At 45.6% G+C, this 27,910-nt stretch overlaps 2 protein-coding genes across 2 annotated transcripts; both read right to left on the bottom strand.

Moving 5' to 3' along the window:
• Positions 1–836: 836 nt before the first annotated feature.
• LOC146179618 (uncharacterized) lies at positions 837–27,418 on the bottom strand. The gene is made up of 6 exons (XM_084580223.1): positions 27,394–27,418; positions 19,347–19,485; positions 10,830–10,972; positions 2,570–2,687; positions 1,991–2,116; positions 837–1,152 (listed from the first exon to the last, which is right to left on the bottom strand). Exons 1-6 carry the CDS (start codon positions 27,416–27,418, stop codon positions 837–839), a joined length of 867 nt encoding a protein of 288 aa, XP_084436349.1.
• LOC146179619 (polyubiquitin-like) lies at positions 14,464–14,922 on the bottom strand. The gene has a single exon (XM_084579609.1). The coding sequence runs from the start codon at positions 14,905–14,907 to the stop codon at positions 14,464–14,466; it is 444 nt and encodes a 147-aa protein (XP_084435735.1). The 5' UTR covers positions 14,908–14,922.
• Positions 27,419–27,910: the final 492 nt, after the last annotated feature.

Genomic DNA, 27,910 nt, shown 5'->3' on the forward strand with positions numbered 1-27,910 from the left:
TAATGGTCGGAAGTTTTCTTCGCCTTGCCTAAGTATACTATATTTGACGGCAGAACAATCGGAATTTTCATGATGCTTTGCGCCTCTGTGCTAGAATAGCTCCCTTCTCAAGGTGCATTAAGACAAGTGCACTTCATTGTCCATCAAAAACCAGGTTTAATATAAGCACAAATTCGTCTTATATTCATACAAAGGGAGCGCACGCCAACTTTACAACTGTGACCTTACCAACAAATGACGATTGTTACCCTTCTTCTCATTTTCATACCTCGCTTTTTCGATCAAAGTATAGCTAATATTTACCTCAGTTCGGTGTAAGCATCAATTTCGTCCTCTCCTATAAGAGGCATTCGATGGGAATGGAAACATTATGCTTCTGTTCATCTTTGTACAAATTGACTGGTAGCGATTACATGTTCACGCTAACTATCTACAGTTTTCAGCTCTGGTTGTTGTTTCACTGTCGCTGCCAAACAAGCTTTTACAGCATCAAAGCGCATTGCAATTCGTCAGTCAAGCGCTGCAGTCATGCAACACCAAGCTTGTCATTCGCATCTAATCTAGTGAGCAGCGCAAGCTTGCTAGTTTGTGACCATACCATCAATCCGAGTTTGTCGGGCACTCTCGACGTGCACAGACAAATGTTCATTTTTCCCTGCCTTTCCTCCTCATCTTCCTCCTCCTTCTCCTTGGAAGCATGTGCACAAAACGCCGGCGATCGTACGTCGCCTCGTCGACGTGAGCCAGCTTGCTGTCTGTGCGTAGCTCAGACACTCCTTGCCGCACGTTGACCTATTCGCGCCGGTGCCCGTGCGGTATCGCAGCGCAAGATGCTCTCATCTGGACTTGTCCAGGAATGTCGGTAGTAGGATTGAGACAAGCGCTAACATTGACCACAGCGCGGCGCTCGGCTTTCTCGACGTGGCGGCGCTGTACCGCGACACCTGGCTGCTTGGTGTCGGCTTGAGTGTGTAGACCACTGTTCGCGGGTACCAGGTGGTGATCGAGGCCACGGACTTTTTGGGTCGCCGGGTGCTCGTGCTTGGCGCCGTACCGCCGGCTGTAGACGCGGACGCTGGAACGATGGGGCTCGGCGAAGCGTTGTGGCTCGACAGGGGCAGTGCTCGGGCCCGGGGGCACTTGTACGACAGCCTGGGCAAGGAGTCGTTGGGTTAACGCAACGCCCTACAGATGAATTTAATTCCTAAAAAATCACTCTTCTTTGACTAGGAAGTTCATGCTAGCTTTTGAGTGCTAATTTAGTATGATAGTTTGCTAAAAGAAAGTCCTGGATAGACCTTACACACTGCAGAACTCAAAACTTTACTCAAGCCTTCGCGTTCATTTTCTTCAGGCAGCCGCAATGAGCACATGACTATGGATCATAGGATTACTTCAGTTTTGTTTTTGTTTTTTGCTGTAACGAAGAAATGCCTATATAGGTACTTAAAAATGTTGTTGCTTTTTGCGATCGATGCTAGTTGAAGCTTTGTCATTAAGCAAATGCGTTGTCAAGCAATCTATGTTAAGAACTGCTGACAAGGCGCCCGCTGGAAAGCTTTCAACACCTTCCTCGTTGGATAGCCTTATTTTCATTACTAGCACGTGTATGTATGATTGTTTGAGAGTTCCTGGTATGGCACTTGACTGCAAGGATAATTTATTCCGCTATTATAGATAAAACACAGCCACAGAGCTGCCCTCCATTTCGGTCATTTATATGCACAAGTGGTAAATCCTCCCTTTACGGCAAAACAGGTTAGATTGCCACGAAGCAGCCGAGCAAGCTGCTATGGTAATTAGTAACCACTGAAGGTTACGTAATGTGGTTTGTGAGTACCATATTGACTTGTAGGGATTGCGTGTTTACTCTTTGTGCGTGGGCGTTGGAACTCGTCTGATGGTTTGAAACATCGCTTTCTTGCCTGAGTTAAAAACACACCAAAAAGGGGCATGCTCTAGACACACGCTGGAATATCGAACTCCTTACGAGTAATATGACTTCCCACAGCGGTCGATGAGGAAAGCCATGGAGTGGTCCATGATGGTCCTTGCCCGGTTTCCGCACAGTCGCAGCAGGGGTTCACTGACGCAGTTTTTGAACTGGCTGTATGAGCTGCGTTCAAGGCCAAGCACCAGAGGGCAGGGGTGATGGTTAGCTATGACCTCTCCGAAACAATCAATTGCAACTACATTTATATTGCTGATTTAAGTAATGTAGGTTTGTTGCCTTTAAAATGTCGGCTAGGCAGTGCAACCATATTCTGAATTTAACACGAACGAAAGTATCCGTTTGACTAGTGACAGTGCCAGAAATAAAGTTATATGCAGCAGAGATAACAGGTAGTTTTCAGAATAATGTCACGTAAAGATCGATAAAGCATAATTGTGTATAGCTGTACAGTGCTCAGGCAATGACTGAATGGATCAACCAGGCTGCTTTTCTCAAACTCATCTCTTCTCCATCGCATTAATGTGTGCTGTTGGCTGATCAGAGAACTGGTGCATTAGAACTGGCACAGAGCGTCGTGTAGAATGCAATGATCAGCCCTCAGAAGTGTTTGCATACCAGCATATGTGGTCATGCCTGGAGGCCGGGTTGGTGACCTGGTCCACCATGGCGGTGTAGAAGACGCCGCAGTTGTCGACGGACACCTTGCGGAAACACGATGCATTCTGAAGGTACTCTGCGCAGAATGAGCAGGGAAAAGTAATAAACACGTACCATTAGGATCGAACTAAATGACAAGGATTTGGAGAGTAGTTTTCTTATTTTTCTTATTATTTTTCTTCAGCCCTGGCATGTGCCTGCCTCAGAAGCCCGCGGTTTGTGGCCGCCATTGCATTCTCAATACAGGATTAGCTTAGAAATTGGATATCTCTGGGGCGTTGGCTGCACTGTGATTATTTTTCGTTTTTGCAGTCGTCGAGAATCGTGAATATACACATGCCAGCTGTCTTAATCCGCTCGTTCTGAACTTATTGTTTCACTGTAACTTTCGCCTAAATAGCAACTGTGTATGTACTGCACGTATAGTACACTGCTGAGAATATTTTGCACATCCTCAAAAAATCTCTAAGCAGCGTTTGTGTAAACATAAGACGCTGAAATGGCTAATGTTTAACCCTGCTGATTCTAGTTAGGCGAAGCAAAGGCGTCATTTTGCTTGGTTTTGCTTTGATTAGGCGCAGGTTTAGATATGGGCACAGTTTTGCGGTTATTAACTTGCCTAGACTACGGAGTCGTGAACACCGTCAACTACAAAAGGGGACATGCGATGCTGTATCTGCTTCAAAGGTCAAAAGTCTCGTTGATGGTCAAGCGGCCTGTCAGGTTGACCTTGACTGATACATTCTATAGCGTGAAGGAAAAACGGCCACACATTGTTCTAGCAAATATGTATTCATACCAAAGGAGTCAAGATATGAAATTTAAATAAAAGCGAGAGTATATGCGCAACGACAGACTGGTAGGAAGCCATGGCAGAGCAGCTCGGACATGTCGGTTATTCATTTGTCACTGAACAGCGCAGAACAACGTGACATAGAAAAGACAAACGCTGACTCGTGAATTTCCAAGAAACACGGCTTCTTATACTATCAGCACTCCCACAAGAACGCTTGCTTCCCAAGCATATCGCTCATGCAACCTACAATGACAAAATAAGATTTGTAATAGACGTGAGTCAATGAATGACGTCAATTCCCTTCGTTGTTTACGCAACGGAAGGCGTGCTGATACAATGGTCGCGCAGCCTTGAGCGGTATGGTTTTGACGTAACTGTTCTGTTGGGGATGCTGGTGGTGTAAGAAGCAGTGTTTCTTGGACATAAAGTGGCTTGTAAGCCAGCGCTAGTCTCTGTCATTGTGTTGCACTGTTCGGTTACAAATGTTATGAAACGATGTCTGGTTCGATTAATAGGGTTTAACGACCTAGAAAGCAGGGTCAGCTATAAGGGACGTCGTATACTGGAAGGCTCAGGAAATTTAGTCCACCTGGTTTCTTTAACGTGCACTCACATCGCACAGTACACGGGCGCCTTCCTTTTGAATGCAAATATATCTCCGTGAGGGGACAAGTACATGGCATGCCTGCTATAAAAATCTGATTTTCTGTTCTCTTATAATTCCGCAGAATATATTCTGGTTTTCCATTTATTTGAGTAGTATCCAACGAAATGTGATTGGAGGGCGTTGAAGAGATCTTGATCAATGACGGTGAAGTGATGGACCACTGCTTACAGTATCCTGGCGTTAGGGGCCTTGCTACCTTCAGGGTACAGGAAGCTGCTGTGGACACCATTCAGGATAAAATTAAGAGATTATTAGGCAAATTAATAGCGAGCTCCAAGACGAAGAAACTCCGTGGTGTAGCTAAAGAACTCGCGGCTGAAGTGCTGATGCAAACAGGGGAAGTGAAGTGGAAAACAACAGAAATGCAAATAGAGTGAACATAGGAAATGACATCACAAGATCAGGAAAGCCAAGAGAGTGATAGCATTTTCACACTGGATGACCAACCCGTTAAAAGTTGGTTCATAGGAAGGGAAAGGCGCAGTATCTGTCACACTTGCTCTGTGGACACCTGAACCGCGCCGTAAGGGAAGGGATGAGGGTGGGAGTGAAAGTGGATAGAGAGAAAGGGGGGCCGTAGTGGAGGGCTACGGAGTAATTTCGACCACCTGGGGATCTTTAACGTGCGCTGACATCGCACAGCACACGACGCCTCTTCGTTTCGCCTCCATCGAAACGCAGCCGCCGTGGCCGGGATTCGATCCCGGGAACTCCGGCACAGTAGTCGGGCGTCTTACCACTGCACCACCCCGGCGGGGCCCAACCCGTTATGCACACGAGCACTTCTGTGTCACACAAACAGCCTGAATGTGAGGTTCAGGAATCGGCGTCCAGTATCGCCTCGCTCAAAGGGTATATAACGTAGCGTCGCAAACAACCCAGAGCCCCACCAATGACGGCACGTTTCCACCTGAACCCTTCGAGCCCGGCCAGCCATTCAAATAAACTGCGCAGATGCGGCAACACACGGATGTCGACGCCGACAAAGCGATCATAGCGGGCACCGTTATTGTTCGGGGCCACATACTGTACAAGCCACGCAAGAATGGACTTCCTTCCACCGACGCACCGAAGAGCTCATCCCAGCGCATTCTATTATAAAAACAACCCATTGTCGATTTCGTCCTCTATAAATAGCAGCAACAAGTAACAAACGTATCGACGACGGAAGGACCCGACCGGGCATACCACCGACGACGCATTGAACGCGGAACCTTGTACGGGTCCCGGACAAAGGATGTTCATTTCCACCTCCATGTAACGCAACAGTGACCGCGGCCACCGCAAATAACGCCATAACGCGCCGTAACAACGACCGAGGTCTGTGATCGCATCAGCGAGGGTGCGTAACGGCAGGAACGAGAGCGGCTATGGCGTTGTATGCGACTTTGAGGAAATGGCGGAATGAATCCCCCCCCCCCCCCCCCCCTTCCTCATCCTCTCCCCGTTTTCCTCTATCCGCAGTCCACATCATATCCTATTCTGCTTGTGTGTACTAATTTCCTCGGCCATACATCGCCACCGCCTTTCCCTTTTGCTTTGCATAGCCTGGCACGTGTGTTCGCTTGGCTTATATACGACCTTTTTGTTTTCCTTTTTTTTTCTCTAGTGTGCCTTGCACCAGCTCACTGCTATGCAAACTAGGTGCTGAGATCGTAAGTGTGTCATTCAGCGCATGAGTTGAATGTACCTGCAACAAAGATATTTCGCGGTAGAACATCTGCTAGGCGTATACAGCCAATTCCGAAACAAAAGACGGACAAGGTTTTGAGGAAACGGTCATGATACACCCCGTCTCAAGCGCGCGCAAACATGTGTGCACTGCCGTGGAAACTGCGTCTTGTAAAATAAGCGCGGGCTCGTTTCACGAACATTGTAACTGTAATGCATAATGGCTCGTTGTTGATAAAGGCTCGCCCTATCATGCATTAGGATAACCAACGAAACAGTAACCAGGCGCTGTACTGATCAATCCCGAATCAATAAATATGTTACATGCGAAACGTTTTGATCAATATGCCCCACGTCACGGGATGTCAGATACGGTTTTTAAAGCTCTGCACCGATTTATTATACCGAGTGCGCATACCGCACGACCTGAAAGCCCCCTTTCCAAGCTCTCCGGAAAGAAAAAGCTGTAACAGTGCCCTACATTGAATCTTGAATGGCCGAAAGTAAGCAGCAGCGCATTCCAAGCGTCAACGCGTGAATGCAGCATATGACGTGACGGGAAACACGCCTGTAGTCGTGTGCTATAGGCATATGGACCTTCGCGTATTGACTAGAACCACACGGGATGGTGTAAACGTAAAGTAGTGAAGTGCTAAATTGCGCCTTTGTTCAGTTTCATAGATGAATACGTTTGGAGTGTAAATACGCATAGTATGCGTAACCAGCACCATTCCACTTCAGGAGGAAGCAGACAAAGGTGGTACGGCGGCCCCCAACACTTTCAATGACGTGTAATCGACGGACGGGAAGTTCCGGTCGCATGCACTGCCGAGCTCCGCATCGCTGTATGGTAGCATACGAGCTTGCGGCGTGGGACGCCCACGTGTGTAGTCTACAGCTGACTGCTTCTTTTCATCGTCAACGCGGTGCATGGAGTGTATGTGCGTCGTGTTTCGCCGTCCTCGTTGCCCAGCGTTCCTTTTGAACACAGACTTTTCCTGGTCGCGGCGGCCGCGTTTAGTCGGCTGCTTGAGTTATGGGCGCATTTTTATTTCCTTTACGCTATTCTTGCTTCGATATGAAGGGGGAAAGGAGACGATGTGAGCGTCTGAAAATAAGATGCATGCTGTATTTTGAAGATTGATAGAGAGAGGTGCGCGTGCGATTTCTAAAGCGAACTTGCTGCTGAATTAAAGGCGCCATCTCTCTGTCAGGTATAAACTGCACGTCAGATTCACCTTCATATGTCCGCAGTGAGCGTCATGAGGCCGAAAGCAGTAAATTCGTGACAAACAGATTGTGAACTCCCGCATCGGGCTAGAAATAATGTACAGCAATTCGACCTAGGGATGTGCGAAGCTCCACACATTGTTCTTTACACGGAGGAAACGAAGCATGAGGTTAGCTCCTCTTCGTCCACATTCATCGTCACTGGAAAAGTGTAGTAAGCTGTTAGGCTGTAAAAAAAAAAAAAAAAATCAAATTTCAGTTCACTTTCTTCCTATTAAAAGATGCACTATAGAAACAAAGAAGTGTTCCTGTAACATTTCTGGCTAAATTATGCTGAAGACTGTATTTTAAGTATTCGTGTCAGCAGGTTATAAATGAACCGTTGTGAAGTGGCTTCGCTACATGAATTGTTTAGCGAAATTACGACATGCCATTATATTAGCAGAAACTATCTTTGCACCCAAGTAATGTTTGTACAGTAAAAGTGCCGGGCAGGGACCAGAACAAACAAAGTAGTGACAGAGATAGCAATTTGGTCTAAAACTTTGCCTATGAGCTGAATTATACTCAAAGGATGACCAAGCGCCAGGGCATCTGTTACGGTTGGCCTACAACAAGAGGGAAATGCATTTAATGGTTTGGTTTGTGGGGTTTAACGTTCCAAAGCAACTCAGGCTATGAGAGACGCTGCAGTGGAGGACTCCGGAAATTTCGACCACCTGGGTTCTTTAACGTGCAGTGACATCGCACAGCACACAGGCGCCTTGCTTTTCGCCTCCATTGAAAAGCGGCCGCCGAGGCCGGGATTCGATCTCCCATCCTTGAGAACAGTAGTCGAGCGCCGTAATCACTGAGCCAATCCGGCGGGGCGGAAAGGCATTTAATGAAAGGAAAAGTGGAGAAGGCCAGAAAAATCTTGGCTGTGGTTTAGTTTCGGTTAAACCTAATGTGAAACGAAAGCTGAAGCATGGTTGCACATATGGTAAAGCTTTTTATTCAGCAGAAGGTTTTTCTTTGGTGCTGATTAGGAAGACTCTCCGTTGATAAGTAAAGTTCTTGCGCGCCGTGGCGTGGCTGTGCACTCGATATTCACGTCAGCGATCGTGTGTCTCGCCACACAGCTAGCTGCTCCCGCGTTAAGCTACTTCCCACATTAGTTGACCTTTGACCTTGACCTTGACTTCGACCTTGGCTTTTAGTGGGAACATTGCCACCCAAAGTGGTTGTGGCTTAAGTTCAAACTTGACCTTGAAAATGTTTGGAGGTCATGGAAGCACACGGTGACCAAGGATTTATTTCGCTTAGTGAGCTATCGTTTCACAATTCTAGGGGTTTAAGCATGGCTAGAACCAAGTGATAGGGCGAAAGCTATGTGTTTCAGCGGTAGCCTGTTTAACACCGCATTTTCAATCCACGGTCTTTTCATAATTTTTCTTGTAATTGGTTCACAGGCAGTATTTGTCACACTGGTTCTGTAGACACCTGAACCGGCATTGCATATTGCAAATGTTTGTTTTCGACCTTCAAAGTTTTCAAGGTCAGTTTGACTTTTATGCTGACGGCTTGAAAATCTGGCGTAGTGAAACTTTCGCAAAACTTTCAGTCTAAGCGCCTATACAGCAGCAGGTCCTCCTAGATCTCAAGAAAACGGGCACTGTGCTTTCAAGTTCATATACGGGGCACATCGCTAGTATTGCTATGCTTCTTTTTTAGATTCAATATCAAATAAGACACGCCGAAATTGCGCGCTCTGTTCATTTATTCGTACCTCTTGGTTGCATTTTGCATTAGTTATCGCACATATTGTAGTGGATTCTTTTTCTGCTCGTAGTGTTCTTGTCTTACGATTGACCTCTGGCATGCGTTTTTGTCATAACTGCACTGTGTTGCCGTTTTTTGTTGCTGTTTTCCCTGTTTGTATCGTACGCTTCATTGTATCAATGACTATGTTAGTTTCTGTCTTTGTACCGGTATCTTTGTGTTCCAGTACTCACAGCACCTGACTGTCAGAAGGCATGCTAAACGCTGATTAATAAAAAAAAAATTGACCGTAGATTGACGTGGTGACCCGACAGGAGTTTTGTTGCACTAGATTTTCTTGCCCCTTTGCACGAAACGACAAATACATGTCTGGTATGTACACGGCGCAAAATGAACAGGACGAACAAAGAATTGACAGGACAGGACTAATATTCTTCTGATACCGAGGGTTTTGTCTCACAGCTACGATTTCTGAATCAGAATATGTTCCACTGTTTCGAAACTGGTGCAGTGGAATCCCTAGGTAGTGAGGCGGGCCACAGTACCAGCTTATGTCACTGAAAAGACTCGGCCTCGTATCCCATTGATCCAACCAATATCATTTGCGTTTGTGGAAATTCACAGCCGCACCTGATACCTGGGCAAAACGTTCTGCCAAATGTAAAACCTTCAATGCATTAATTTGTCAGAACAAGAGTTCAACGTTTCACATTTAGCCAGGAAGAAACCACGAAAACTGCACTATTAATAATGCTGAAACAAAAAGGTTCAAGATAAAAGGCAAACAATGCTGGCGGCAATGGCAGCACTGGCGAATAGATGATTTCTGCGCAATAGGTTTGGGTACCTCTTGGTCAACAATTATCCTTGTACAGGACTCCTTATAGCACAGCCTTATGCACTTCAGGAAAATATCACCAAGTTTTGCATGCTCGAAGATCGCGAACAAGAAATCACGACAGACTATCAAACGTTTTCGAAAGGTCAGTCTGAAACTGAGCTACTTGGGCAGACTCACCTGATACGATCTCCAAAACTGAACGTGCAATATGGATATGGGTTTGGATACGGCGGCCACTAATACCACAGATATGGTACGATCCTATTAAGTTAGTGACCACTAACTGCATACGGATACAAAGAAGTTTGTCAAAACGTTTAAGTTTATTACAGGGAAAAACTGCATGCACCCTTCAACTGTCTTCAACTGTTTAGTGTCTGTGCTTTCTGGTATGAATATTTTATGCTCAGAACAGAAAATGGAAGCCACAAAACCACAATCCCAAAATGCCTGAAAAACGCCCAGCAAAAGAGGTGCAAGGAGAAATTGTTTACACAACTAGCTAGCAATATTCAACGCTATATTTCCTGTCCAAGTGTTCATAATTCTTATTTTCTGTCCTAATGACGATGGAGGGCGTTGAGGGGAATGAACAAATAAAGTTAAGGAAAATAAAAAAAAAAAGTGAAGAAACGAATAAATATTACAAATTAACTAACAAGAGGAATAAAAAATAATGACTCGTTTACTGTCGCAACAGCCGCAACAGCGCGTACGCTTTCGCATTTTTCCCCGCATGTTCTGTAGTGCTCTTAAAATTTTCATATAGTAGGCAGAGGTATTTACTGATTAGCTACGCATATCAACTGATACATTTTTTCGGCATGTAACCTAGTTGAATAGCATACTCCTGTTACTACAACTACCTCTGCTATTGATGCTACTAGTGCTACTACAACAACGTTTACTACAACTACAACTGTACTGCTAGTTCCACATTCCTTTACCATCCCTTGTACTACGACCACTACTATTAGTGGCAGTACGACTATTGCCATTGTAGCTGCTATGACCAGCGCTACTATTACTGCTGCTGCTACCACTAGTTTTTCTACTATACGATATACTATTCTATTAGTGTGGCCCCGAGTACTACAACTATTCATGGGACCACTACGACTATTACAACCCTCAGTTATACAACTGCGAATACTGCTGCCGCAAACGAACTACGACCCCCATCGTAGACAGCGAAAACCCTTTCCTGACTGTTATGCCGATTTTAGCGTTGAAAGACGTGCGCGACTCTTACCCCTCTGGTAGCGCTCCGAGCTGCAAATGGCGTGCACCGTATCGATGGAGTCGCCAACCGCATTGTTGAACTTCGACCTCTGGTCCTCCGTAGCGCAGTCAGTCACATAGCGACGTATGCAGTCCACGAAGCGGCTCCACATCCTGCAGTGGAGGGTAATCGCGTCACTGTCATTAATTATTTTCAACGGCGAAAAACCCCGCGGATTTGTCGTGCGTAAGCGGGAGGTTAAAGAAAATTGAAAAACACTTAAGCTTAAGGACGATGTTTTTACTTTTCTTTTTTTTTTCTGTTTTAATTTCCTATACAGCGATACTTACAATCAGCAAACATTGGCTTTCTATTATGGGCAGTTTGACACCATTGAACACGTTTTTCATTTTTTGAATTACTTCAATTTTTATTTCATGAAATACACACTCTAAAGTGTCTTAACTACAATAATCAAACATTGGCTTTTCATTCTAAGCGCTTTGATGTCTGAACCCCTTTGTCTATATTTTACATCCTACTACCGACCCGTTTCCCCTGCGTGCACTCTCTGTGGAGAGTTGCACGCCACCTTGGACCACATTCTTTTCGGCTGCCCTGATCCTCCCCCGCAGGGACAGCCCGCCATCCGATCATGGGAGGAATGGGAGGCCCTCCTTACGTCGCAGAACCTGGACATACAACTTCGCTGTGTGGACCGGGGTGCCAGTGCCATGGCCCTACGTGACCTGGACACATGCGCGTAATGTGAGGGCCGTGCGGTGGCCCTGGGCCCTTGAAGGGTCCAAACTCGCTCGTTCAATAAAGTTTTTTCCTCCTCCTCCTCCTCCTCCTTTATTTATTTATTTATTTATTTATTTATTTATTTATTTATTTATTTATTTATTTATTTATTTATTTATTTATTTATTTATTTATTTATTTATTTATTTATTTATTTATTTATTTATTTATTTATTTATTTATTTATTTATTTATTTATTTATTTATTTATTTATTTATTTATTTATTTATTTATTAGAACCTCAAGGGCCCCCAGATGGGACATTACATGGGGTCGGCACTTGAACGGCGGTTAACAATGGTTTTTGTGAAGTGATTACAAAGATGATGAGGCTTATTAGTTGAAGTAATTGCGATCATTACGATCAGGCGCAGTATCTGTCACACTTGTTTCTGTGGACGCCTGAACCGCGCCGTAAGGAAGGGAGGAAGGTGGGAGTGAAAGTGGAAAGAGAGAAAGAGGGACCGTAGTGGAGGCCTATGGAGTAATTTTGACCACCTGGAGATCTTTAACGTGCGCTGACATCGCACAGCACACGGACGCCTGTTCGTTTCGCCTCCATCGAAACGCAGCAGCCGCGGGGTTCAAACCCGGGTACTCCGGCACAGTCGTCCGGCGTCTTACCACTGCATCACCGCGTCTTCCCCAAAATCTAATTTAGGCCGGAGTTCCCGGGTTCGATCTCGACCGCCGGCGGCGGCATATTGATGGAGGTAAAACGAAGAGGCGTCCGTGTGCTGTGCGATGTCAGTGCATAAGTGCATGTTAAAGATTCCCAGGTGGTTGAAATTGCTCCGAAGCCCTCCACTACGGCCCCTCTTCTCTCTTTGTCTCTTTCCGCGTTCACTCCTACCTTCATCCCTTTTCCTTACCACCTAACCAGGTCAAGGTCATGTTTTCATTTTTCTCTCGTAATTGTAAATTGGTTGCAAGAGAGGGAAGGCGTGGTATCTGTCACACCTCGTAGCCACCTGAACCGCGCCATGAGATAAGGGAGGAAGGAGGGAATGAAAGCGGAAGGAGTGAAAGAGGGCCCGTAAAGGAGGACTGTGGAGTAATTTCGGCCACCTTTGGGCCTTTAGCGTGCGATGACATCGCATAACACAGGGATGCCTCTCTATTAATATTACATTATTTGAATTGGTTTAGAGGAAAGGAAAGGCGCAGTTTCTGTTAAAATTTTTTTGTGTGAAAACATGTACTGTTTAAGTGGGATTTCGGGGAAAAGAACGCCACGGAATCGCGAACGCCTATACTTAAGTCAAGGTTCCTTGAATGACAAATTTAGTGTGATGCGAAGACCGGCTCTACCTGAAGCTTTCTAGGAAGCAATGGCTGTCAAAACTTCTTCAATTGGTAGCGAGCGCACGAAGCCGTCCCCGGCAACGAGGCGGCCCACAAACTGGCTCGAGATCTCTACCGCCGAGCCGCTACAGGGCCACTTGATGACCGAGGAAGCGGAGAGCGCTTGCTAAAATATGGGGAGATCACGCATCACTACAGATTGGATCGTAGACTGGTACCCCCACCAGACCCGAAGTTAAATAGCAGACAAGCAGTGGCGTGGAGGCGACTGCAAACTTATACATATCCGCACCCGGTTATGGCGAACCACATGTTCCCTGAGGCTAGGAGTGACAAGTGCAATCTTTGTGGGGCGAGAGGGACCCTCGACCACATAATATGGGAATGCCCGTATTCTCCCAGGAGGACGAACAATATAGGCTGTAGAGACACCTGGGAGACCCTGCTGCGCAGCTCGGACCCTGAGCTCCAGCTCCTACTCGTCCAACTGGCTGAAGAGGCTGCTGGGACCCAAGACATCCCGGCCTGCCTCTGAGGCGGCGGCACCCGCCCCTTGACCTGCGTGTCGGGGGGTGGGTAGATCACCTTATCTGTTGGACATTAAAGTTTAGTCCATCCATCCATCCAATTGGTAGCGAGTGGACGTTTCTAGGCAGCGAATTCCAGAGCCCAATAGTCAGAGGAAAAAAGCTGTGTTAGAATGTCCCAGTGCGGGAAAAGAAAGGGGGAGCTTGTGTGTCCCCATAATATTTTACCTTCCTTTTGCGCTACCTTCATTTCTTAGTTGCGACCGTCAAGAATGACAGTAACAGTGTTTCCATTTCCTGATCGCCAATTTTCGTATCCAGGTTGCTAAACTTCGATTGAAAGTTAAAGTTAAATTGGTTCACAGGAAGGGAAAGGCGCAGTAACTGTCACACTTGCTCTGTGGACACCCGAACCGCGCCGTAAGGGAAGGGAGGAAGGTGGGAATGAAAGTGGAAAGAGAGAAAGAGGAGCCGTAGTGGAGGGCTACGGAGTAATTTCGACCACCTGGGGATCTTTAACGTGCGCTGACATCGCACAGCACACGACGCCTCTACGTTTCGCCTCCATCGAAACGCAGCCGCCGTGGTCGGGTTCGAACCCGGGAACTCCGGCACAGTAGTCGGGCGTCTTACCACTGCACCACCCCGGCGGGGCAAACTTCGATTGAAAGATCCGAATTTTTATACTTAAAACTGCATAGAACTCGTATTTATTTTAAACGCTTAGCGCTACCAGCTCAGAGCAATGTTTTATTTATCCTGAAATACGATACTTTAGACACTTCAGCTATTTTGGAAGAATCATTACAGTGGCGACCAGTTTGGTATAGAGCACCTTTTATCAGACCGTCGCAGTGAAATCACATTCTGCTGGTTTTTGTGGCAGTGTACGAAACATTGTTCACACTCATGAATATTCATTTGGACGTGTGGAAAGAAACACTACGAGGTATCAAAGCTGCACAAATATAACGTCGACATTGTCGAGCGATGTCTCTGTTGATAGACACAACGTTGACCTCCATGTTCATTTTGTTTTTTGCTTTTTTCGCGCGGTAGCCATTACGAACACAGCCTTGCGTGTGAATGCTTCGAGCTGCTTTCCGGCGAAGATGAGACGTTGCTGGTCAGGCGGGATGCCCTCCTTGTCCTGGATCTTGGCCTTGACGTTTTCGATGGTGTCACTTGGCTCGACCTCAAGCGTGATAGTTTTTCCCGTGAGAGTCTTGACAAAGATCTGCATACCACCGCGCAGCCGGAGGACAAGGTGAAGGGTCGACTCCTTCTGGATGTTGTAGTCTGACAGCGTGCGGCCGTCTTCGAGCTGCTTTCCGGCGAAGATGAGACGTTGCTGGTCAGGCGGGATGCCCTCCTTGTCCTGGATCTTGGCCTTGACGTTTTCGATGGTGTCGCTTGGCTCGACCTCAAGCGTGATGGTCTTGCCCGTAAGGGTCTTGACAAAGATCTGCATTCCTCCGCGCAGGCGCAGCACAAGATGAAGGGTAGACTCCTTTTGAATGTTGTAGTCTGACAGCGTCCGGCCGTCTTCAAGCTGCTTTCCGGCGAAGATAAGACGCTGCTGGTCAGGTGGGATGCCTTCTTTGTCCTGAATCTTTGCCTTCACATTCTCGATCGTGTCACTGGGCTCGACTTCGAGCGTGATCGTTTTGCCAGTAAGGGTCTTCACAAAAATCTGCATCTTGGCTTCTCTCTTTGGCAAAAGTGCACTATCACACAGTTGTGGGTGCCGACGCAATGGAATATCAATGGGCGTGTGAAACAGCCGCGGTTTCTGCGTTTATGGTCTAGAGGAATCAAAAGACGCAGTATCTGTCACACTTGATGGACACCCGCACCGCAAGGAAAGGGAGGAAGGAAACAGTGAAAGAAAGGGGAGATAGTTATCGTAGTGGACGGCTCCGGAATAACTTTGGCTACCTGGGGATCATTTCCCTAGGTCTGTATTCCGTGTTTGCACCGTTGTGACGGAGATGCGTCCACGCACTGTGCGATGCCAGTCCACGGTAAAGATCCCGAGGTGGTCAAAATTACTCCGCAGTCTTCCACTACGGCACCTCTTTCTCTTTTCGCTTTCACTCCCACCTTACTCTTTTCCCCTACGGGCAACTCAGACGTCCATACAAGTGTGACAGACAGGGTGCCTTCTTTTCCTAAGAACCAATTATTATTATTATTATTATTATTATTATTATTATTATTATTATTATTATTATTATTATTATTATTATTATTATTATTATTATTATTATTATTATTATTATTATTATTATTATTATTATTGTAGTTTGGTTTACAGGGACGGAAAAAAGCACGCTTCTGAGCACCGTGCTGACCCTGCCGCCCAGTTGGTAAGCCTGAGGATATGTCTATTGATGTAATCTGCTCCTCACGTATGTGGTGAGAGCTCCATCACCAAGTCGAGGCTGGTTAGCCATTCCCGGCCTCCGCCCAGAGGATAGATAACTCACGGCCTGATGTGCATTTTGAGAAGGCAAAATGTGCGCTGCAGCCGGTGGGCCAGGAGCAGGAACCAGGAGTTGGGACCCATGCTCAGATATAAAATGCGCGGCCTGTAATGCCATCGTGACAGGCGGCGCCGACGAAACTACCTCCGCCAGCGTGTACCCGAAGGCAATTGGCCTAGTTCAGCTGTGCATTTTTCATACCTCGCATACATGTACACCATTTTCGGTTAAAATCGCTTTTACCTCAGGACGCGCAACGCCACATGCGTTCAGGCTTGGCGTCAGCAGATGTCTATGCGTATCTGTTTTGCGCCTACTACAAGACTTCTCGTCTAGACATTTTTGATTGGCTCACACATTCCACCGAACCCCCCCAAAAAATATTTTTATGAGCCTAAGGTGTGATAAACCATCGAACGGTATGTGTATTTTCTTATTTTGTTTATTTCAGATACATCAAAGGACCTTGGGTGAGGAGTTGGGACATGAACGGTGGGCTAGCAACCTGGCGTTCGCAAAACATTGACTCGATGGCTTTCTTGAAATGGTCCGGATCTGTATGAAGGATTCTATTTCTGGGAAGATTGTTCCAGGCACGAGTTGTTTGGATAAAGAATGAGTGAAGATGGGGCACGGTACAAGCAGGAGGGGGAAGGGGTGGGGGGGTAGGAAGTCGGGAGATCTTCTCAGCAGAGTCGGCACTGCGCTAAGAAGTTGAGTGGGTATAGCAAACGAAAATTGAGATTTAATCATTGTATACTGATCAGAAAACAATAGTCTGCATCATGTTCACGGTCCAAATACAAATGCCTTTCTAATTTGAAAAAAAAAAAAGTTAATGACCAAAGCAGACCATCATATCTGGGACCGACATCGGCCACTGCCCAGAAAACCCGAGGGCGTTTCGAAACGAGAGTGCACTGGTGGGGTCAGCGCCGACGTGCAGTCTTACGCCAGTCCGCCCCACAAGTGTAGCACTGACACACCACGGACGGGAGTTGGGACACCTGTTATCAAAGGAGCTAATCTTGAATGACGCGCCTCGGTTGGCTGGTCTCGAGGAAGTACGCGCGCCGACGCTTCCCTCTTGGGCGCGTGCTTCGTATTTTACGCGCGCAGGAATCAGGGCCTGACCAACGTTGTCACGAACGAAAACTCCTGCACGTTTTCTTGGCGCTCAGATGCACGCAGTAGGGTTCACACTTCCCTCAGGTTGAGCTGGACGCATGGTTGTCTCGACACGTTGAAACCGACACGGTGGTGAAAGTTTTCACGCATTCTATTCAACTGCCGCAAGGAGCTTTTTCTTCCTACTTTTTTGGGTGGCATGTTTCCTGTCATACGTGCTGCCCATAAACTGACCACATAGTATATCGACGTTTAATAAATTCGTACGGTTTTGCGAGCCCTTATTTTGTGTCACTCGTATTGTAACGTGCTAAGGTTCGTACGTAACAATATTCTTCTTGCTTACTGGGGCATGTCTGCGCACTTCAGATGCTCTCATTGATCAATGCCAGGTTTCCCGCGGACATTAAAAGGAAGACATTAAAGTGACATTAAAATGCGGATATTAAAACGGATATTAAAACATGCCGCCCACGAATGTTGTCCTTCGATTAATACTCGCTTATACTTTAGTATCACGGCGGTACGTGTTTGGTATCTCGCGGTCATATCTGTCAGTTTTTCACTTAAAAACTCACCTTTCTATTAAAGCCATCAGTGGATTTGAAGGAAAATATGGCACATAAATGCTTCATGCTGAAATAAACTGCAAACTGTGCTCTATTAATCTGATTCTGAGTAAAACGGAATTATATAGAAACAAAGAAGGTTTTATCGAAGGAAGATTATGCCACCCTCCAAATGTGCTTACATTTTAGACAGAACGGCAATTGAACAAGACAAGCCTACTCCTGAGGTGTGAGGAGACAGGACAACTTTAAACCACATTTTATTTACGTATTCCGTAATGCAAAAAAAAATGAAAAATAGCTTTCCACACTTTTTCACGAGGACACAATTCGATCCATCCCAGCTTACTCTCAGGAATCAGTGTAATTGTGGATTTATTACATGTGTTTAAGTCTCTAAAGAAAAAAGCACCCTAAGTTCTATATCTGAAAACTGATTTGTTTATTTCCACATTTCAGGCTGAGCAATCCGCCCAATACGCCCGTTTTTAAAAGAATTGCTTTGAACTGCGCAATGATTAAGTTCTAATAATACCAACTGAACAGTGAGAAATAATAAGGCTTCTAGAAGAAAAATGCATGGTCTTCGATGGAAGATGTAAGCATGAAACACATTGCAAATTGAACAGCGAATTTTAACAACGTTTATAGATGATGACATCCGCACATCAATATAGACAAATAACATCGGCTTCTAAACGTGCCCTCGTCTCGGCAAACTTCCGCTCTTCAGGCTAGTTAACGTGAAATAGCTCTCTAGAGGATTTCGCTGCATGAGAAGCATACATCTTCGGTCAGACAATTTTCTTCACTAGACAGCGCGCTGGCCTTTATTGCCTGTCCTTGTGATTCAGGGGACATTCCGTTCAGCCACCGATGTTTTTCTACTTGGCAGGGCGCTTGGTGTCCCTGGCTGCTTTCGCTGTTTGGCCCGATTACTCGTTGTTCACTGGCCTTAGCGATTCATTTGGTAGCCTTCTCAGATATACCCGCAGATGCATAAAATCACCGTTGGGGTCACTGGCGACGCTTTCCATGTCCTCTGACCCAATCGCTTCATTTTCTGGGTGGCAGTGGCTGCCTTAAAGAGAGAATTTGTAAGCACCGAATGAACGAAGGGTAAAGGGAAAAGACGGCGATCTACATCATGTAACTAGAGGGGTTACAAGTTACAACACACTGCGCAAGAGGCCACGTTGATGGCCCCTACTTTTATTCATGTTTCTGTCTTCCACGACTTTAGTGCGTAGACGCAGGACATATGACGGAATGGCACAACGCAACCCTGCTAAAGCTACGCAAGAGCCAGTAAAGTTACTGTTCCTGCATGCCACATAGATAAAATTAAAGCTGTGGCAATGATCTAGTCTTCTAAAATATATATAGGAAATCTGTCCTGCTGTGCTTTCTCGACTACTCGTTGTAACCCAGTTAGAGGCTATAAGGATATATGGTAGAGGCTTTTTTATCTGCTGACTACCATTCCGAGGCAGAGCTTGAGACTGTTTCGGACAGGTGCGGCCCCATTTTCAGCTTAAGGTTCAGACCTCAGGTTTCGCAAGAATGATAGAAGTATTTCGTGCTTAAAAATATCGCGCAGTATGCCAGCTGCTTAAAATGAGCAAATAGAAACATTGAGAATACGAGGCCACCAGAAACACGCAAGTGGCTTGCGTGAGCGTGTGCCTTCTATGGGTAGCGATCGAGCGCTCGCGTGTTCCACTCACTTGCACATGTCGTCGACGTCCTCGATGGTGGTGGGGAACATGTAGCGCAGATCGTTGAGGAACGGCTTGACAAGGTCGGTGCAGTTCTGCAGCTTCGACTCGCAGTTCGTCGCGCCACGCCCGTTGGCCAGGGCGGCCGCTGCGAGAGCCCCAATGAATACCGTCAGCGAGCAATGCAATAAGATAGCATCGAAATACATATGTACATAGTAAATTCCCGAAGTCTTGAATGAAAAATACCAGTTGCTTCAAATTACATGCAGTTCCACTTGGCAGAAGGAGTTTTAATGAACTTGGTACTGACGAGGTAAGGCACGTGTTCGAATAAACAGGATGTTTGAATCAAGCGAGTTCGAATTAACCGGTGACTGTTGTGTCTGTTGTATGAGATCAGCGTGGCGGGTGTACACCTCAAATGCAAGCTTGTTAAACGCGTACGGCGGTCACGACAGCCTTCTTTTGGCTGCTGGCGTAATCAGTGGTCCCATAGCAGAGTTTAGGATTTGTGTAGTTCTAAAATCGAAAGGAGGATAAATACGTACACATGTCATTGGTATAGAAATTCAATGAGAACGAATACGACGTCCTTACTAACCGTCCCAATTCCACCGGGAACACTGCTAAGCATTGTTCCGCAATTGTGCTGTATAAACTGTCGTAGAAACTCGGATCTCGCTAGTACATGGCTCCAGTATCCGAACAAAAGATACACAAACGATTATACGATAGGATACGGCAAATATGCATTTACAGCCTTGTTCATTTGGCGTTTATAGTAATGGCCTTCCCAATAATCTTTTTTTATATGCTTTCTTCCGTAGGTTTTCGGTAGGTGCGAGCCGAAGACGGTAGAAAATGGAAGTGAGCTGTTCGTGAGTGTGTGGTCGTGGTTGTGAGATAAAATAAATTTTTAGCTGAGCTAGCTCCAAGTAAAGGGAAGCTTCACGCGAACACAGAGACGGGAAATTTTCACCGGCAGATAAATGTACTGCTAACCCGATGAATAAAAGGGGGGGAAAAAACATCACCTGAGTCGCTGTGCTGTGATGACAGTTTTATGGCCTGAAACTCTATTAGAGTTCTTGATCACCGCGATTTTCTTGGATATCGTAAGACTGCATCGTAATAAGTATATATCCAGGTAATCTACAGATTAATTTTAGTTTTGTAGCGAGAGCTACTTTGGCCACATTCTCGCCATTTCACCGTGCCTGTTCGTGTCTGTCCGAAGAGCGAAGAAAGAAGAACAAGAAGTCGTGGGAGGCGGTAGCTGGCAGCTGACATGGCCGAGCACTAACTGGACGTAGGGCTTCCTGACATTACGTTTGGGCCTCTCCTTTCATATGGGAGGGTGATCTGCCAAGACCCTTGTATTGACGTTATCCCTAGGCCACGCAGGCACATTCATACGGCTCGGTTAAAGCGGGGCTTTCTATGTTGACTAGTAGCTTACGCTATCGCGTCATCGAGAAGGTGGGAGTGAGAGCAGAGAGAAAGAGGTGCCGTAGTGGAGGGCTCCGGACCACTTTGCGATAGACGCTTTCGCCTCATCGCACTTTAATGGTCAGAAGTGCCCATATGGCATAAATAAATCCTAAATCATAGAGTAAACTACTATGTGCAAAAGCCATGTCTGTACTTTCAAGTCGAACCTAAGCGTAGCCATGCTGATAGCTCTCACGTAGCTCCAGGTTTAACAAGCTAAACCACAGCTATTTTTCTGCTATTCATTGTAAAAAAATATGCGCAGCCAGTCTGTCTTTTATGGCAGTCACAACTACCCAGTACGAGCGCAGGAGAAATTCAAAAGCTAAGTTTAAGTACGCGTCGGAAGATTATACCACTGCCATCAATATGATCATGATAGCATCTTACATTATTTCCCAGTTTCCTGCCAATTAAATGTGATCTCCCAGGAAAACAAAAAGGATTGCATAGACAGCTTCACGCACTTCTCTACATGCACTAACGTTCTGCTTGGGAACGAGTTGTCGACTTGCCGGCTGCCTCCTGACTCGAGTTAGCTTTTCAACGCATGATCAAGAAGCACAATGTTTAATAAATTACGTGACAAATAAACTTGTTTTTGTCCTTTTTTGAGGATGGGAAACTATGGCTCACTGGTGCTGTTACACTTACTGACGAACGGTTTTCGGAATATCATAACACATTGGCATGTTAGGATATACTATACTCGCTTTCAGCGCATTCTCACAGCTCACGAAAGACAGTGATGAGAAGTGGAAGAAAGCTACTCATACTTTTATGTGTTATGCCTACTGCCTCTACTGCAAAACCAGTCGTAGTTTTTCGCTGTTTGTTGCCCTTTTCATTCAGTTGTATTTATAATGAGCGCTTATAATGTGAGATAAATGCCCATTATATGGCGGCTTCTGTAAGCAGTGCCTTACAGTAGTACTTGCTCTAATGGGAAAATCTTTAAGGAGGAGGAAGATGAGGAGAAAAGGCAGGGAGGTTAATCCGTAAAAAAAAAAGAAAAAAAAACGGTTTGCCACCCTGCACTGGGGGAAAGGGGTGAGTGGACATAAAAGTTGTAAGAGAGACTTCTTTAAAAAGATGCTGGAGACAAACTGAAGCTGGCCTGTATGAATACAGTGCGGTGTTGTAACGATAAAGAAACCATTCTCGCTGCAACCAAACCTTCTGAAAGCAGGGCAAAACAAAGAAGGAGGACGAAAAGCCGGTGTCACCATTACCGCCCCATCTGAGGAACGAACTTCTTGTGTTGATTCCAAAATTTAGCGCGTATCCCGGATGTACGCAACATCGCTACTGAAATTAAAGTGGCAGCAACAAGGTCTACTCGATGCAGACCTCACTAGTTAGAAACACTGCGCGAATAGTTTTTCTTCAATTTTGTTAGTTATTTCTTTTTTTGCTGCCGGTTGGAAGTTAACATAGCCAGAAAAAGCTAGTTAATCAATTTTGGATAATTGTACAGAGCCCTCCTCGGTGGCCGTTTAACTTCGTCTGCAGAGTACTCTGCGTTCATAAATAGTATTCGTTAGCATCGCACTGTACGCGCATTCACGGTACTGAAAGGCAACACTAAAATATTGTTTGCCAATTTAAGTTGATGATGACATCACAATTCTAATGCCTTCTTTTATTTCCTGCCATATTGATTTTCCGAAAGGATAATCACAATTGATAAAACAATGCAAAACAGAAAACTTAACCGAGAAATAGAACCGAACAACACGTGACTTTGTGGACGACTCAGTAGACGCATCGCAGAAAATACAGTAGAAGCTATCGCATGCACTTTGAATGACTGGCTAAAATGAACAACTTCAATCACTGCTTCCTTTAAATGTCCCAAAACATGGTGGATTTTTTTTTTCGCTCCGCATACGCAAAAGCTGGGTCAGCGGGTTGGTAATTTATGAAGCACCAAACAGAGGGTTGTCCGTAGAAACCTTCTTGATTAAGAGCAAGGAAAAGGACGCTTTAAAGTCAATTCGTGCTCGAACGAAGCTCTTCCCGGCGTTGAAATATATTTATTTATATATTTGTAAAGACTTGGGGTAGCTACAAAATGTTTTAGTAAATTTCCTTATAAAAAAAAAACCTCGAGTTGCCTGATACGGCAGTGGTATGAGAGACCCGCCCGTTGAAGAAAAAATCAGGGCCATAATGTGCCGAAGCCGAAAGTTCCCGCACTAAATTACCAATCGACCAGCATGAAGATAATTGAAATGGAAGCATAGTTCACCGCCAAGTCACACACTTTAGCACACGCGCCCTGAGCTTTGCCCCCCTTGTAGATCTCAGCAGTAAACCACATCACTCTTAGTCATTAACTCATTCTAAAGGTAAACAAACCCCATCGCCCTTAGCCATTACCTCATTCTGTGTTTGTACTCTGTTTCAGACCGCTCATCCGACAGATTTGCACAATAGTGCTGGACGCACGACAACCCGCGTATATAAAAAGCATGATTTCCCGCGGAAACCATAGCTCTTCTTTTTCAGTATGACTTCCCATAGCAAAGTTCGCGTGCCGCACGCTTGCTGTACAAGTTCGACGGATACATGGTCAGGAAACACGGCAGATTCTTTGGCTTATCGATATATCGCAAGCAATTCAACGTGGCATGGTCAAAGTTTTGTTTTGTCAGGGGCTCGACCCTGACGAGCACGGTGCATGCACATAGCGAGGTCATCAGATGGTACGCTTTGATGAACTCTGAAGACCCGCAGCCCATGAGGGCATCGTGGAGCAGACAGCATGTCTCCGCGAGCAGGTTCTTTCCGGCACGATGAGAGGATACGGTCAAGGCTGAGCTTGTCGCGGAAGATTGACGAGGTATTTTGTGCTTGTTTCTCGAGCATACATGGGGAGTGGACGAAATACACAACCTCGCAATTTGCTTTCTCCTTCTTACCCCTTCTCGTGTTTTTCGCCAAAACAATGCACGCAATAGTGTCTTGAAGTGCAAGCAACAAAACGGGTTAAATCGAAAGCTGCCATAGGCTTGGTGTAGGTCTGCATTCTACCGTGAAATATACTTCTTGAAATGAGAGGTTATTTGCATAACTAATAGGGTAATGAATTTTTTTCAATATATTTATTCACTCTCTTAAACTGAAGTTGTAATCGATAAAAATTTGAACATCCCCTCCGGATAAACTGACTTCAATTGAATCGATATTGTCACCTAATTCATTATGGGCCACCTGCCACTTTCCACGATAAGCAGGTCGCAAATTGGCGAAAGAGAAATCCTCCTCTATCTTTGTAGGATGGAAGGGGCCTACACTGTGGAAGAACCAAGAGGGTATCTACCGTGGAGTGATCGGGTACTGATGCGGGCTGCTGAGGAATATGCCACCATAAAGTGGTTGCCCCTTGGAAACAAGAACGCTGGTGGCTTCTGTGGAGCATGGAAGAAATGTTTACGGTTCATTGCCTAACTAAGGCTGTGGCAGCTTTCTCTGATAAAGCGCTACACCGGCAACCTTAACACTACATATATTTTTCTCGTAATGCTGTGGCGATGGAAATCAAAACCAGAGTGTTATTAAGCGCAAAAGCAGCATGTGAATGACTGCTGCGGCTGCGGAGATTCGCGTGGTTGACGGTGCATGGATTGACGGTAAATCCCATAAATTCGGCACACAAATAATATCCCTTGCTCTTTTTTGCAGCAATGAACGTAAGAGTGAACTACATAGGAAAGCATTCATGCGGATTCTGTTCAGAACAGTTATGCCATGTAAATGAAAGGAATATTGTCCTTACCACGTCACTGAATAAAAAAAAGAAAAAGTTGAGGTAAATTGCTTTTATGGTGCATGTAGGAAGTCGAAACCTTCCTCTTGTACCTATGTGGGCGAGATAATTCTCAAGAGAGTATATATACTTCCTTTCCCCAAAATTATCTAGCTAGTAAACCTCGTGATTCAAACATTGCCCAGTATGGTTAGAAAATAAATTAGACAAGCTTACAAGCAATAAAGTGACACATCTCAGTCCTTCAATCAGGCACCTTTCTACTATTCAGTGTTGGCATGCGACACAGAGCTCCAGTTTATTGATAATGTCATCCTAGATAATATACACCGTTTTCATTATCTCGCAAACAGAACATGAGAAATATTTTCATGGCTTACAAAACTTTAAATTATGTAGTTTAGCGTATACATGGGCTATGAGGAACGCCATAGTTAATGGCTATGAATGTCTTTAGACCACCAAAAAAAACATGGGCGCTTCTTTGTTGTATCTTCGTTAAAATATGACCACCGAGGTCAGATCGCGTCTGCGACCTCTGAGCATTGTGACGTATGCTACTGGCGATGTAACAAGCGCGATATAACATCTGATTGATTGGAGCCTTACCTTGACTATTAATGGACTACGTATTAAATTCATTGCAGAATAATAAACAAAAGGAAAGCTGGATTTTCCTTTTGCAGATCGTTTGTAGACACTCACAATCTCTTAAAGTTATTGAAAGAGAGAGAGAGAGAGAACTTTATTGCCCACTGGTGTGGGCCGAAAGCCCGGTCCAGGCCCGGCCTCACTGCACTAGATGTGTGTCAGTCCATGTCGCTGAAGCACATGCCCCAGACGCCCGCCAGCTCAAATTATGTGCTCACTTGCTCTGGCTTTCTAATTTAGCGAAAAGTAAAAGATTCGAAATAGGGTTCCTTTATTTCACCATTGATTCCGGCATTTCCCAGAAGGCCCAAAGGTCAGACACGTTGTTTAATGTTCCCCAAGGGGTGCCACGATAAAGGCAAATCAATGCCGGAACATACGTGACTAGGTGGGACCTGTCAGACTTGCATACAAGCGAAAGACCGACGCGGGGCGTGCATTACTCAAATGAGGTACCACACCCTGTTTTCACGGTCATGAGTACACACCCACGAAGTCAACCTCTGCGAGACGTGTGCGCTAGTGTTACGAGAGTCGAGCGATTAGAGCGCGGCGGGTTAGGGACCCGGTGTCGAAACCTCAAACGACCCAGAAGTTCTTTCTCTACCTCAATACAACTAAGTGGCCTTGCACAGGCAAAAAGTATAGTCTGAACCAGACTATAATTTCACTTCAATCGTTGTTGTTTTTTGTTGTTGTTTTTTTCAGGCCTCTCCATGAACTCCGGCGAAAAGGAAGATACACGTCCTGGGATAACTGCAATCAACCACTCGCTGAAGCTGATGACGGTAAAATAATAGAGCCGGTGAATATAAGTTCTTATGCTATACTGATATCAGCAGACTAAGAACCGAGTCTAAAAAATGGCTTCCTTGGGCCGCCTTCGTCGTAACTACAGAACGGGCTCACGGAAGCAAATGCCTTTGACTGCGACCAAAAAACCAGCCGACGAAGAAAAAAAAGCGCATTAATTTCATTGCTCGCAGAAGCTGTCTGTATACACTGGAAGTAGCCGCAAAATTTCTTACATTACTGCGAAAATAAGCGCCCAAGGAGGTCGAAGGCCTTTCAGACCAGGGCCAGCTGATAACCCTGAGGAATCTAGCAAGCCGTATCATGCTGGAGAATGGTCGGGATAAGGGGGGGGGGGGGGGGGGGGTATTGAATGGCGACAGCCAAAGGAAACGGAACTGCGTCAGGTAAGCATAAAGGAAGAAGTCGGAACAAGACGCATCTTTACAAACTGAAGTGGCAGAAAATGAAACATGTGGGGGGATTAAGACATTTGTTTGTACCATGCGCGGACATGGGGTTCAGTGACAGAGAGAGAGAGAGGGGAATGAGGCGCCGGCAGGAAGATGAGATCTTTCCGAAGATGCCGGCAGTAGCGAGTGCTTCAAGTTCCGCCTGTATCCTTGACAGAACAGTTCGAGATTGTTGCAGCCCTATTCATGCTCTTGCCAGCTAAGACCGCTGGATTTGCTGCCGGCCCGTCGAGTGCTGCTATAAATCAGTGCAGCAACTGGCATTAATTGGTAGCTACTTATACTGTGTTTCGCTTGGATTTTAAATAGGTTTCAAATTGTTCTGCTCTTATCATCAGCGCAGCGCAATGTATCCCAATTCTTTAAAAAACGAAAGAAACTAAAAGAATGGAACTTCTGGAGAAAAGCCATTACCAGTGTGTTGTAGCGGCCTAAGAGCGATTGCGAGAGCCACTATCATAGGTTTTCGCTTAAAAAGGGGGCGGTAACGCTTAGACAACAAATATAAACATAAGAGAAAATCAAACATATCGACCCAAAAACCTTTTATGCAAATATATAAGAGCAACATTAAGTACTGCGCTCGTCAAATACAGTGCTCGCTTCATGTCTGTCAAAGGGAATAACGAAGAATGATAGATACGAGTTCTCTGTGATATCATAAACCACAAATGACTGGCAAGGACAGCGCCTTGACCAAATCCAACTCCCCGAGCCAAGATCGTGAGAAAATGCAAAACCTATGCGAAACTGCACGTTCATGTTCACTGGCCACTTGCTCAATTGGCATGTGCGCCTCTCGCTTTACACACCGCCTTTTACTAAAACCACCTAGACATCTAGCGTGGCGGCGAGCCATCCGCCATCTACTCACTGTGTTTGTTCTCACCCATCGCCATACTTCCCCTCCGATCTCCCTCCTCACCAATCGTCAACTATATACGATGATTGCGTAGCTATCCAGGGGCAGTCATATAGCAAGATTGAAAATGACTGCGCAGAAATCTGCTCGGGAAGATCTCATATTACATCGCGCCTTCACTTCTATAATGTTATTTACTAAGGCTCGAGCCTTGTAACAGTGCCTTCTCACTTAGCCCAACCCTTTAATTCCAATTCCGACTGCCCGAAGTGGGGCTTATCCTCGATGGACCCGCACGGTATCGGGGAAAGTATACAGACAGATGTATACAGATGTTGTCTGCAAGGTAGAGGATATCACTGGTCCCGCTGTTTCAAAACAAAGTAATGAATTATAATCACTGTGTAAAGATTAGAGAGTGTTCGCAGCCTGTCGCCGACGCAGACTTGAGCATTTCGCATGCTCCCTTAAAAGGGAGTGACGAGAGGGCTACAGCTACAAGTCTTTTTCAGCCCCTACCTACACGTCA

This window comes from Amblyomma maculatum, chromosome 9 (genome assembly GCF_055883805.1).
Source record: "Amblyomma maculatum isolate TAMU_Amacu chromosome 9, ASM5588380v1, whole genome shotgun sequence".
Taxonomy (NCBI): Eukaryota; Metazoa; Arthropoda; class Arachnida; order Ixodida; family Ixodidae; genus Amblyomma; species Amblyomma maculatum.

Bases quoted from the DNA above. Each gene is read 5' to 3' on its own strand.
- LOC146179619 (XM_084579609.1), bottom strand. From the start codon at position 14,907: ATGCAGATCTTTGTCAAGACCCTTACGGGCAAGACCATCACGCTTGAG.
- LOC146179618 (XM_084580223.1), bottom strand. From the start codon at position 27,418: ATGGCGATGGGTGAGAACAAACACA. The intron at 10,973-19,346 runs GTGAGTGGAACA...CCTCCACTGCAG, and splicing joins GACGTCGACGACATGTGCAA to GATGTGGAGCCGCTTCGTGG. The intron at 2,688-10,829 runs GTAAGAGTCGCG...CATTCTGCGCAG, and splicing joins CTCGGAGCGCTACCAGAGGG to AGTACCTTCAGAATGCATCG.